Here is a 12,898-nt window from a genome sequence, read left to right on the forward strand (position 1 = left end):
TATGATCCAAGAGAAATTATTAAATTTTGCTCATTTTAAGGACAAGCTTTTATACATGTATATTTCATTTCTCATATGAGACTGCTATACCTTACCTGTTTAACCCCTAGTGATCTCTGGAAAAGCCCTTTCTTGGTCTCAACATATAGTCGTCATTTTTCCATTTCCTGAACTGTCTGGTTAGACATTAAAATTACATGTGTGTAGCTGAGCTGTTTCCATAGCAATTCTGCAATTGCTCATGATTACAATGTCTTCCAGACTGACTGCTAAAGAAGAGCTTACTAAAGAGACTTTTATGTCAATAGTTCTACACTCTATAATTGCCATGTTACAGTTGGACAAACGCATTCTGTGCCGTTGGGATGGTCACCAATTGTAGTAATTGGTAACTTTCTTAATTAGATTAAATAAATATATATGTGTGTGTGTGTATTTTTAAATATTAAAGTGACATGTTGGCATTTTCTATATATATTTGTTCTATAGATTTTTTTCTTACCATAGCCTTGGCACTAATCCTCTGCTTCATCTGCATTTGTTCATAGGCGTGTAGGTTGTTAATATAAAAATATATTTTTTTAAATAAAGCAATAGTAATGGAAAGCATAGGGGATGAAGACAGCTGGGCATCAAACTGTTCAGGTAGTATTAGTTTGCCATGTGCAAGGGGTTATGGGATATTCATAAAGCAATGTGAACACCATGACTGGCTGGACCACAAACTGGGTTATGACAGATTATTTTGAGAAAAACACAGTGTATTGGTTTTACCTGACTCTTGAATTTAGTATGATACCATAGACATCCATGTGAAAGAATTTAGCGGAGGAGCCAGATTATAAGACAGCGATCAGTAAATGTTTTACTGAGAAAAAGAGGCTTTATTTTCTATAAAGATGCTATAAATGTTACCTTTGTGGATTTGAACAACACTAGCCACCTTTAAGGCTGTGGGTATCTTAACAGATGACAGGTCAAACTAAGATTTAGGGCTTTGCAAGCACCAGGAGCCATGACTCCTAAAACTGAGGCACCAGCAGAAATATTTTTAGATGTATTTTGCATAGTACTCTTATCTGTCTGGCTTGTGAACTCTGCAAACCTTGCCAGCCTCAGCATTAACACCTTCTAAACTCTGCAGTAATTGAGCTTTTGCAGAGTGCTAACACGGTTGCTGTAGATGTTTCTGTTTGTAGAACCTTTTATAAACTCTGTCTGAAATTCTGCAAATGATGGAATAGTTTGTTTTTCAGTAGAATCTGAGTGTCAAATTGGTGGCAGACTAGAAGTACTGATCTGATGCAGTATTTGGGAATGCTCAAATAATGCAATATATAACCTTCAATTGCTGAGGGATTGTTTTGACATCTAACTGAATTCCTGCTGCCAGCTGGTCATAAAAGCGGATACCAAAGAAAGAACACATGTTGTATTCATCAGACATTGAAGTGCACACATTTTTTGCTAGGAGAGGCAGAAGCACGGTGAACTTAAGTAGGCTGCAGTTTATGCTACTCTATAGTTTTGCTGATTAATGGAGTTTTGACTGCCTAAAAAACTATTTTCTGCAAAAAATATATTTATTTCTATTTTCAAGAGCTACCAATATCCTCCAAACATGCTGCATATCTACTAGCAAATATATAAAAAAGATAATGTACTCATTGGTACCTTTTGGTACACTTAATATACAGCGGAGGTGTTACTGTAGAACTAAAATCTCACCGATATCCACCCACCCATCCATCGTCGGATACACTCCTTTCATGGGGAACTTAACATTATTAACTTTTCATACACCTGGACTGTAGTCTTTTGTCCCATTTACAACCCATTCCCAATACCATTGCAATCACACGCACCCCATTTTACTTGCCAGTGCTAACGCAAACCTTTCTTTATCATAAATATCAGTTACAAAAATGTTTTTTATTTAAAAGATGATGCTTATGCTATAGGGTGTAAACGAACATAATAGTTGAATGCACCTTTGTCACTTGATTAATTACATTTGATATACAAATACAATATTATAGAACTTTATTATCAAGTGGTAGTGTAAGTTGGGATAAGTGTTCTAATGTATTTAAAGTGGACATTGTCAGCGACATGTTTGTGAATGACTAATTTATACTGCAACCTTTACTTTTGGAAATCACACCGTTGGATAAAACATTAAAAAATCGCCTTTAACTTTTTTTGACCTTTTATTTTCATTTAATGCTGTATTTTCTTTTAAATTTGTATTCGCAATTTAACAGAGTAAGTCACAATCCAGTTCAGCAAGGGCGCTCACTGCGGTTGAGGAGTTGGAAGAGAGACATGGCTTACTTTCTCTTCTTTGCATCTCTTTTTTTTATGTTGACTTACAAGTGCAAAGGGCAGAGTTTATAACAATGATTGGTGGAGAGGTAAAATGGAGATGCTCAACTGCAGGCTAAAAATGTGTGGATCTCTCCTTTAATGGTTTGTTTTTTTCACACCAAACAAATACATATTTGGTAAGTGTAGTGCATAAATAAACATAATTTAAACATTTTTGGGAAGTGACACTTCCCCTTTAAGTGCCATGAGTATATTGGTAACTAAAATGCCATGTGAACAAAATAGTTTACTTTTCAAATACTTATCATCCCTTGATACACTTCTTGCTGTATACTGTATAGCATTGGGGGGAAAAAGTTTAGTCTAGCTTATTTATTAATTTCTGTAAAACCATTGCATGCATGGAGTTAATGGCTGGTTGGACACCTAATAACTTAATAGGGAATTGTATGGATTAGCAAGCTTTTGGTGTCATAAAACCAGGATATGGAGTAGCCTGCCACAGACCGTGGAGTCTTCAATAAACAATAAATTGTCTATACAAATGTCACTTTCAGGCAGCTCGATTCTCTTCAGTCGATAAAATTCATCTGAAGGTCACTTTATTTACTACCAACCAAGTTGAAACCACATTGAGCTAAATGGAGCTCTGCTATTTTTAGATTGATGTTATTGCTTACGTAAGATTTGATTTGGAAATCTCGCTACCAAATTGCAACCAAATTATAGCTGAACGGCTGTGGAATTTCCCTGCTGTAATAATATGATCATAAAAAACACCTTTTCAGCCTAAACAATTACACTTTGTACATCCAAACTCTTTTTTGATGTGTAGTGAATAGACCCTCTGGTGATCCTGAGAATCTGCTCATTCTTCCCTTGACCTTGAAAATTGGGTTAAAATCTTGAGACTAATGGGGGAAGGAGTTGGCTAACCAGGAAGTTTAAAGAATTAAACAGGAAACTGCTAAGATTAAGCCAATTGAAATAATTTCTAGTTGAAGTGTTTTTGCAGTTAAGCTGTTAGGACCAACAATTTACATATCCTGTTCAGTTTTCAATTCTCATTTAATTAGATAATACTGTGTGGTTTAATTATTGAGCTTTCTTGGGTTTGATGATAAAAAAGGACTAGCATGTCTAAGCATTTATTATCTAAATCCTATCTTCTAGTACTGCACTAGTGCGCTGTGCATAACGCTATTTAAATGATCAGCCTGCACAATGGATCATTCTTTAGTTTTTAACAAGTATTATTGCTTCAGTGTGCTTGAATCCGCTAACGGCCACACTATACAGTTTTTACATTCTTATTTTGGATGGTTGGGGGGTGTTCGTGTTTTTCTGTAAGCGATATCTTGCATAGTAAGAGTGAGAGAGCTCTGCCTGTTGAGATGACTGCGCCTGTACTGCTGACATTTGACACTCGCCTTACTAGCACCAAACTGAGAACAGACTGCTCCTCCCCTTTAACTTTTTATCCTGCCTTGCTTAAACTGAGCAGATGGAACAAGAGGAGCAGCAGTATCTTTGCTGAGAATTTTTTTTTTTTTTGTGTGCCAATACAGAAGTGCTTTGTGGTAGGCCATCTGGGCTGGGAGGATTTCCTCACAATTTAAAGTATGACATTTGACATAGAGCCCTGGGATTTGCTGTGAAGCTCTTGAGGTTGCAGGGAAAAGTTGGCACAACTGATTTCAGGAGTTGTAAAATAGGTGATAGCATGGAGTCTAGCCTGCCTGAGCTCACATCTGTTGAATCTACATCACTTGGAACCTTCTGCAATGGTAATGTACTTCTAGTAACCTGTGGCATTTAGTGTATTTCAAAGCATGTGTGAAAACAGATTGTGAGTACATTTAACGAGGAATTAAAACCTGATAACCAGTACGGTGGGCAAATTTCATTTTAAATGTGCACGTCTCTAGAATACAATGCTCATGAGGAACTAGAAAAAAAAATGTGTGTTATGGGAGGGGGTGATGGGCTAAGGGCCAGCTTTACTATAGAAGATTAAAATACATGCACTGGCAGGAAATGCTTTTGCACAGCCACTTTAACAATCTCTTCATAAGAGTTCAGTCCAAGTGCTTTCTCAAAAGTTTAATCTTTTTATTTATTGTATGTCCACATGGTTCATTTCTCCTCGTTTTTTTATTTTTGTAAAGTATTTTGTGTCTGCCTTTACACATTTTAGAATATATTTCAATAGTCTGTGCTTTTTTATTTCCTTGAAAAGCTTAAAGAAACACTCCAAGCTTCGTAACTAGTACAGTACATTGTAGTGGTTATGGTGTCAGGAGTGCCATACCCTCCCACCTTTACCTCCCCCCAGTTTTATTTAATAAATCAGTTTTTGCAGTTGTCGGCCAATGAGCACTGCTATGCAGCATGAGAGACAAGGCCAAGACTGGTAACCAGCAGGCTCTCGGTAAAAAGTCAAACCTAGTAAATGGTTTTGCCATTTGAATTGAAGGGTATACGAGGTCACTCCTGGCTTCATAGCCACTTACGCACACTGTAGTGGTTATTGTGCTTGGAGTTCTCCTTTAAGGTTTTGTGGCTAGTATCTTTAAACTTGCTCTGTTGCTATAACTTTTAGGGTTACTTGAAGTATCATAACCACTATAGCCTGGTGATCCACCCGTGGTCAGTGATGATTTCTGGCTTCTGCAAAGATGCTGAAGTCATTAGTCGATCCCACTGGCCATTCACTTTCTGAGAGCATCAGCTGACCACTCTCAACCAATGCATGCAATACCGTGCACAGGAATTTGCACCGTTTTGAGGCTTGCCAGCCTGGGACTCTAGATATTGGTTACGATGCGTGACTATCATTTGGTTCTACTACACTGTACATTTTCTTTCATCAATTTATCATGTTAAACTCCTTTCCAGACATCAGACTTCAAGCCACTGAGTTCACCTGTATTCTCACATATGATGAGTCCCATGCTCACTTCACCCCGACCACTTCAATGAGATGAAGTGGTCTGGGTGCCTGTAGTGTCCTTTTATAAAGTTAGAATTGTCAGTAAGTGCATATATCCAGGTTGAAATTCTGGCATGTGGAACATTGAAAATATATCCAAAGCAAACCATGCATAGAGTTGAATTTTTTTTAATTTTATTTTTTTATTCGTAGGTTAGCAAAGTTGGAAATTTATTAAAACTACACAACTGTATAAAGAGCAAAAAATTATACGCACACTTTACCTGCAAGATTTTAATCCTACATTTATTCTCATTTTACCTTATGCCTCCTATTCATCTCCATTTTAATTTATCCATTTCACCTACTTATCTATTTCTATTTTACCCCTTCCCTCCATTTGCACGTGTCCCTAATTCAACCCCACCTTCCATTACTCCACTTCTACCTTTCCTTCTATTCACCCATCTTTAATCCCCTTTTAGCACTGGCATCCAATGCAATTCACATCTCTCCTACCACATTCTGCCTTTTTCTCCAGGTTATTGCCAATTCTCTTTTTTTACTTTTAGCTCTTGCCTCCAGTTCACCCACCATTCCCTCTATACTAATTCTTAACTCTGTTTTTTCCCACCTTCCCTCCCTCTGTTGCAATGATTACTGGCATTATTTTATCAATATGAAGTTTGTCAGTAGGAAGAAATAAAAAATCATTATTTGTAAACCTGCATTTGGCTTGTAATGTTTCCTGTTAAATCATGGTGTGGTTGGTTGTATATCGCTTACTGACACGTTATTCAATCTCGTCATTTCGTAGTTCTTTGAATTCATTAACCTGTACTACCGGTCCAACAGCAAAGGAAGGGAACGAGTAGATATACATTTTTAATACACATTGTTTGTATGCATTCTGCCTTACTGTATAGAATATACTTTATATATGGACATCCTGTTAGCAGTTGTTTTGAGTGCCAACAGATTGAGCTATTTTGTGCTATTGTAGCCAAATACATGTCATGAGATGCTCCATTTTCGTTTGCGTTTATATTAAATATTTAGCAAATGACTAAACAATCCAATTCAGACAAGGCAAAGCCAGGGCAAACATTGCTAATGAGGATAATTGGTTAGGTTCCCTTCTCCTGTATGCTTTCTCTATGCCGACTGCCAAATGCAAAGGACAGGGCATATAACATTGATTGTGGTGGACATGCCCAGTTAATGGATAAAAACGTGTGGATTTCTACATTTGCATTTTGGGAAAGTAAACATAGTATTGTGGGAGTGACCGATCCCCTTTAACCTCAATCACCGGTCAAAGGTGTGCAGAAGACTTGATGGGAGCCAGAAATCTCGTATCTGAGATATTTGAGAAGTATATTAACTTAATTCTGGTAGTGCGAACCTATGCTTTTTGGGAAGAAAGGCTGACGCACTCTTAATTACTAGAAGAAAAGGTCTAGTACAAGCACGAATCCAAAATCAGCACCCTTTGTACATTCTGAAAAGATCCCTTTATATATTCGGCTTGTTTGCATTCCAGGAAGAGTCAGGCTGCAAGATCACAGAAATACGTGAATGTGTCTTCTAGCTGTGGTTTTTCGGTTTTAGTGTGGTGCATATATGCTGACTGTTTGTCTCTGCTCCATGATGAGCCCTCGATTCACACTCTGTGAATAATGAACACTAGACGCATATATTATTGTTTTAGGGAACTCTGTAATGCTTTTTAAGTTTTTGTTATTTTTTTTAAAGTGCACATTTAATATAAAAATAGGTATCAAATGATACAAATATTAATTAAGGTCCATCAAAGTTTAATGCAATGATGAATTTCCACATTTGCACTATGGTGCAATAGTGAACATCATGTTTTATATATTCTATGTTTTCCAGCATTTTCTGCAGCACTGTTCCCTTGATAAGCAGCTTAACCCCTTAAGGACAGAGCTTCAGAAGCTTGTCTTTCTCTTAATGACAACGGCATTTTTTGTATTTTTTGCTATTTGCGTTCAACTGCAATTTGCATTTTACTAATTTATTGCACCGACACATATTATATACCGTTTTTTAAAGGACAGAAAGGGCTTTAATTTGATGTAACACATGTATATATAAATGCTTATTTATTATAAAAAAAATACAGAAATATGCAAAAAAATGAATTTTTGTGTGTTTTTTTTACAGTTTTTGCAATAATAATGTGTACATAATTAGTGCAGGTTAAGGAAAGTAATTAAAAATAAATTCATTTAGTTGTTCTGAATTACAGAATATATAATGTGTCTGGGATTTTCAGTTTTTTTTGGTAGTTACAGGTCACAAAGCACAAGGAGTAAAATAAACTTTTTATGTGGAGCGATTTTAGAATTTGGTATGTTTGTCTTGTAAGCCTAATAGCCATAAAAGAAAACAAAATTGCCACACAAAAGTATATATTTATATAAAGTAGACACCACAGGCTATTTACCTAAGGTTGTTTTGACACTTTCTACGTAGCCATTTTACCGCCAACCTCTGCTAAATATTGGAGTAAAATTGTGTTTTTTGGGGGTTTTCGCACACAAACTTATAACAAAGAACTTCTCATGTGTATTTTGTAAAGTTGGTGTGTGCTATTCCTGTACAAAGTTTTATTATGTGTTCAGTTACTTCTGCTGAGTACAACGGTACCCCCATTGTATGTCTTTGGCACTATTTCGTGAAGCTACAGTGCCATATAGGAGACCTGTCCTTTTCAGTATTCACAGTAGAATTTTGAGAGACGGATTTAATGAGCCTATGCTTCCATTTGGGGTATTATAGTAGTTTGACTGTTCAAAAAAACCCCACAAAGGCCTACCATTTGTAAAAGTAGACACTCCAGGGTATCTCGTAAGGTGCATATTGTGCCTTAACATGCCCCCATTTTTTTACCATTACATGCCAAAGTATGTGGTAAAAAATAATTTTGTGCATATTTTACATACGGATTGCATTTTTGCTGGGCATTTTGTATATTTCATGTGTGCCACTAAGTTCAAACCCCCCAAATTATGCTCAGCTAAGTCTTCTGAGTAAAAGGACACCCCCATTGTATGTCTATGGCACTATTTCGTGAAGCTACAGTGCCATACAGGAGACCTGTCCTTTTCAGTATTCACAGTAGAATTTTGAGAGACGGATTTAATGAGCCTATGCTTCCATTTGGGGTATTATAACAGTTTTACTGTTCAAAACACCCCACAAAGGCCTACCATTTGTAAAAGAAGACACTCCAGGGTATCTCATAAGGTGCATATTGTGCCTTAACATGCCCCCATTTTTTTACCATTACATGCCAAAGTATGTGGTAAAAAATAATTTTGTGCATTTTTTACATACGGATTGCATTTTTGCTGGGCATATTGTATATTTCATGTGTGCCACTAAGTTCAAACCCCCCAAATTATGCTCAGCTAAGTCTTCTGAGTAAAAGGACACCCCCATTGTATGTCTATGGCACTATTTTGTGAAGCTACAGTGCCATATAGGAGACCAAGCCATATCAGTTTTGACCGAACTTTGAATTTTGACGCCGGGCCTATGTGCAATTTCCAAGCATCTTTGCAGGTTTTAAATTCAAACTACCCCACAAAGGCCTACCATTTCTTAAAGTAGACACCCCAGGGTATTTCAAAAGGCATATTTTGAACCTTAGCGTGGGATCATTTTTCCGCTAGCTTGTACCAGGTGTAGTGGTAATAAGCGTTTTTTCTGCCTTTTTGACACACAAAGTGAGTTTGCACAGTATATTTTGCAAACCTTATGTGTACTACCACTGTATAATACTTCATATGTTGCTCAGCTATGTCTGCTGAGTACAAAAATACCCCCGTATGTACCTTTGCCAGGTATATGTGGACATCGGAGGGGCACATTTGGGACACAGCCATTCCATTTTTTTTCAAACTTTAAATTTTTACGCTGTGCCCATGTCCCATTTTAGAGTATTTTACCAGGCTATATAATCCAAATACTCCATAAAGCCATACCATTTCTTAAAGAAGACATCCCAGGGTATTTCAAAAGGCATATTTTGAACCTTAGCGTGGGATCATTTTTCCGCTAGCTTGTACCAGGTGTAGTGGTAATGAGCGTTATTAAATGTATTTTTTTACTTTTTAAAACTTTTTTTACTTTTTAAAACTATTTTTTAAACTTTTGTTTTGATTATTCATTTTTTTAAAGTTTCCTAAACTTTCGTAAAACTTTTTTTTACAGATTTAACATTTTTCTAAGCTTTTTTTTTACGTTAACCCCTAACTAGCAGTAAGCAGCGCTAACAGTAAATTCCCCATTTTCCCCATAACTCCCACCCACCCCAGCTAGCAAAATATTTAATTATACAATATTTAAATTAGTTAATTAAATAAATTTAACCCCTGTGGGTTAAAAAATAAATAAAAGTTAATCGTCAGGGGTTAAAAAAAAAATTAGAACAGTATAATACTGTGATCTGTATTTTGATCACTGTAGGCAGTGATCGACTGGCAGGGAAGGGGTTAATTTTTATTTGGACTGGGTAAAGGGTTTATTTTTTTAAATTTTTTACTTAAATGTTATTAAAACTTTTTTTTAACTTAATTTTTTTACTTTTTAAAGCGTATTTTTAAACTTTTTTTAACGTTAACCCCTTGTTAGCGTAATACTAAATCCCCCAATTCCCCACTAACTTCCACCCTCCCCAGCTAGCTAAATTTATAATTTTAAAATATTTAAATTAATTAATAAAATAAATTGAACCCCTGAGGGTTAAAAAAAAAAAAGAATTAACCCTCAGGGGTTAAAAAAAAAATCAGATCTTAGTAAAATGTAATCCCTGCCAATTGATCACTGTAGTCAGTGATCAATTGGCAGGGAAGGGGTTAATTTTTTATTAAAATGGGTAAAGGGGGGGTAAAGGGGGGTGGGATTTTAATTGTACTATATTTTCTTTCCACCAGGGGGCAGGATCACTGAAGATCCGTCTCCCAGCACTTCACACAGAACCAGGAAGTGCAGGGAGGCGGAGGTGAGTATACACAGCACATGTGCCCGCTCTGGCATGCTGTCAGAGCGGGCACATGTACTCTGACAGCCCGATCCGGTGCTCCCGGTCTGCCTCTAATGCAGAGGCAGACCGGAGCACCATTAACCCCGCGATCGCCGCGATTGCGGCGATCTGGGGTTAATTTTAACGGGTGACGGACGAGGTCCGTCACTCGTCATTAACGCATTCCCCTGAGTGACGGACCTCGTCCGTCACTCGTCGTTAAGGGGTTAAGTGAATTACAAATTAGGGCTACAAGATTGGATGCAGATCCTTACTTCAGCATCCAATCCAAGGAAAAAAAGAGCCTTTGAAAACTACCTGTTTTATGGGCATGTTTAATATTTTAATTTAAAACACGGTTACACGGTAGAGCCATCTGTTCCAAAATAGTTTTGCGTTTTGATGCTTAATATAGTAAGTAGTTTTCAGAGTTTTCACATCTTGTATCTCTAGTTATCACAACAAGGAACATTATGAATTGTTCAAATTCACATTGGAGACTATAAAGAACCATTTTGTAGACTGTGTAAAACCAAATGTGACCAAATGCAATTCATATGAAAGCATTTAAACAATCAGCAGGAACATTCTATTGGTTTCTAAAGTCCACTTTAGAATCCTAAGAATTGTTCCCTGTTAAAAAAAAAACTTTGATTTCCCAATTCTTTCTCATGTTTTCTTTCAATGTTGAACTAATTACACACCTGCCAACTTCCTCATTCCTAGGAGGAATATCATATAACTGGCACTGCCCAATGGGGCCGGTTCTCCAAAGAATTGACAAGTCACTAATTAATTGCCATTAATGATACATTTTGGGGATAGGGTGGTTGGCAGACAATCCGATGATATGCTCTTGCCTTGTCTTTGCTGTTACAACATGAAACCAAAGACACTGTTTTATGGACAAATTCCCTTTTAAAAGCATTGGTGAGTTGTTCAGAGGATTTGCAAGCCATACATAACACTGAGCTCCTTGAGGTTATTGAAATATTTTGTCTACCATGCTTCATTTTATAGTGCGCACATATTTAAAGAATGCATTTATCTTTACTGTGCCATCCTGAATATTTCTCACCCCGATACAATGTCAAACTTTACTGGATCCAGGGAATCTTTGGTATCTCTCCATGTACTCTGTTCCAGTTCACAAATAATACAAAGATGGACAGCATGGAAAACCAGCTGTATTGAAGAATCCACAATCCTGATCTTTAGTCAATGTACATTTTCAATGTGTACAGATTTAGGCTTTACTGTCATATATAAATAGATAATCAAAAGTGTTTGGGTGAAATAAGACTGGAGAAAAATAAATAAATTTTTATTACCTGTAAGAGTATAAAATTCTAAGTCTGAAACCATTCCTCAAAGACCCTTAGTGTGTGTTCTAAATCTGATTTAAAGTAACACTCTAGCATTTGGAATAGAACCTGGGTGCGACTATTTAAAAAAAAAAAAAAAAATGTTATTTAAATAAAACGTTTACACTTAATTTTTCCAGTTTAGAAACTCCCTTGGCGCTTCCAGCCGCTCCACCTCCCTCTGCTTTATCTGGCAAGCATCACTCTCACACTGATTGCCCAATGGAGCATTGGGGACAGGTGCAGCGCGCATGTCGCACATGCATTAAAATCTTTCTCATAGAAAAGCATTGAATTCACGCAGCATTAGGTGACTGAGTTTTACTCAGTGACAGGAAGCCAAGATGGATACATGGTTACACAGTACTTAGAGTTTTAAGACACTTTCCTCACAGTTTGTGTCAGACCGTTTTGACTGTTTAAGCTTTGGATGTCCATGATGATGCTGAAAGTGTAGGGGTGAGTTAGCTCAACGTATTTAAGTCTATTATTTGATGAATTAACGTGAAAGTGTGCTTCTGTGGTAGCTAGACCATATTAACGGGGTAAGGCTTTAGGCTCTTTCAGAGAAAGAGACGTTTTTGTCAAACCACTCAAGCATTTCGATACAAACCAGGGTGGTTTTCAAGTGGTGTTAAAGTACTCTTTTCACCCTAACCATTCCAATGAACTGTAGTGAATTAATTTTTTGTCCTAAAAAAAGCTGAGAAGTTAAATAAATCTAAACATTTCTCGCTTTTTTTTTTTTTTTACTTTTTTTTATTCTAAGCTAGTGAATATCCCAATGGAAAATCAAATAAAATACTTGAAACAATGATTTTCACTAGGGAATACATGTGTAAAAGTCTTACTTTTTGTTGAGTCCTTTTATGTTGAGACATGTGCCATGTATAGAAACCGCTGCTGTGCATTTCTAAAGTGTGACTTTTTGAAAGGCACAGCAGCGTTGTAAGTCAACACCATAGGCTGCATGATTAGTCATAACTCTTATTATAGTAATGTCCTCGACTGCTAAGTAAATATGACAATATTACTATGAATTTTACCCTGTTTTATGTCCTCCCCTTTTATAATTGAACTGAATAAAGTGAATCGGTGTATAGATCATGCCACTGCAATCAAATGCTCTTTCATTTAGGAGTGAAATCACTTTGTTTATGCATTCCTGGCCACACCTCCGCTGGCACCTTCCACAGCCTCCCTACACACTTACTGAAAAAA

The 12,898-nt window shown here is 36.7% G+C and overlaps 1 protein-coding gene across 5 annotated transcripts in view; it reads left to right on the forward strand.

Annotated features, from left to right (window-relative positions):
- The window catches only part of EML4 (EMAP like 4), a 125,672-nt gene that overhangs the window by 66,307 nt on the left and 46,467 nt on the right, over positions 1 to 12,898 (forward strand). The window contains exon 1 of one of the 5 annotated variants that reach the window (XM_063443893.1): positions 3,831 to 4,115. The exons of the other annotated variants lie outside the window; for them this stretch is intronic. Within the exon in view, the coding sequence (XP_063299963.1) occupies positions 4,052 to 4,115 (64 nt within the window). The 5' untranslated portion in view covers positions 3,831 to 4,051. Of the gene's footprint in view, positions 1 to 3,830; positions 4,116 to 12,898 lie in introns of those variants that run through there. 5 annotated transcript variants of the gene reach the window in all.

This window comes from Pelobates fuscus, chromosome 2 (assembly GCF_036172605.1).
Source record: "Pelobates fuscus isolate aPelFus1 chromosome 2, aPelFus1.pri, whole genome shotgun sequence".
Classification (NCBI taxonomy): Eukaryota; Metazoa; Chordata; class Amphibia; order Anura; family Pelobatidae; genus Pelobates; species Pelobates fuscus.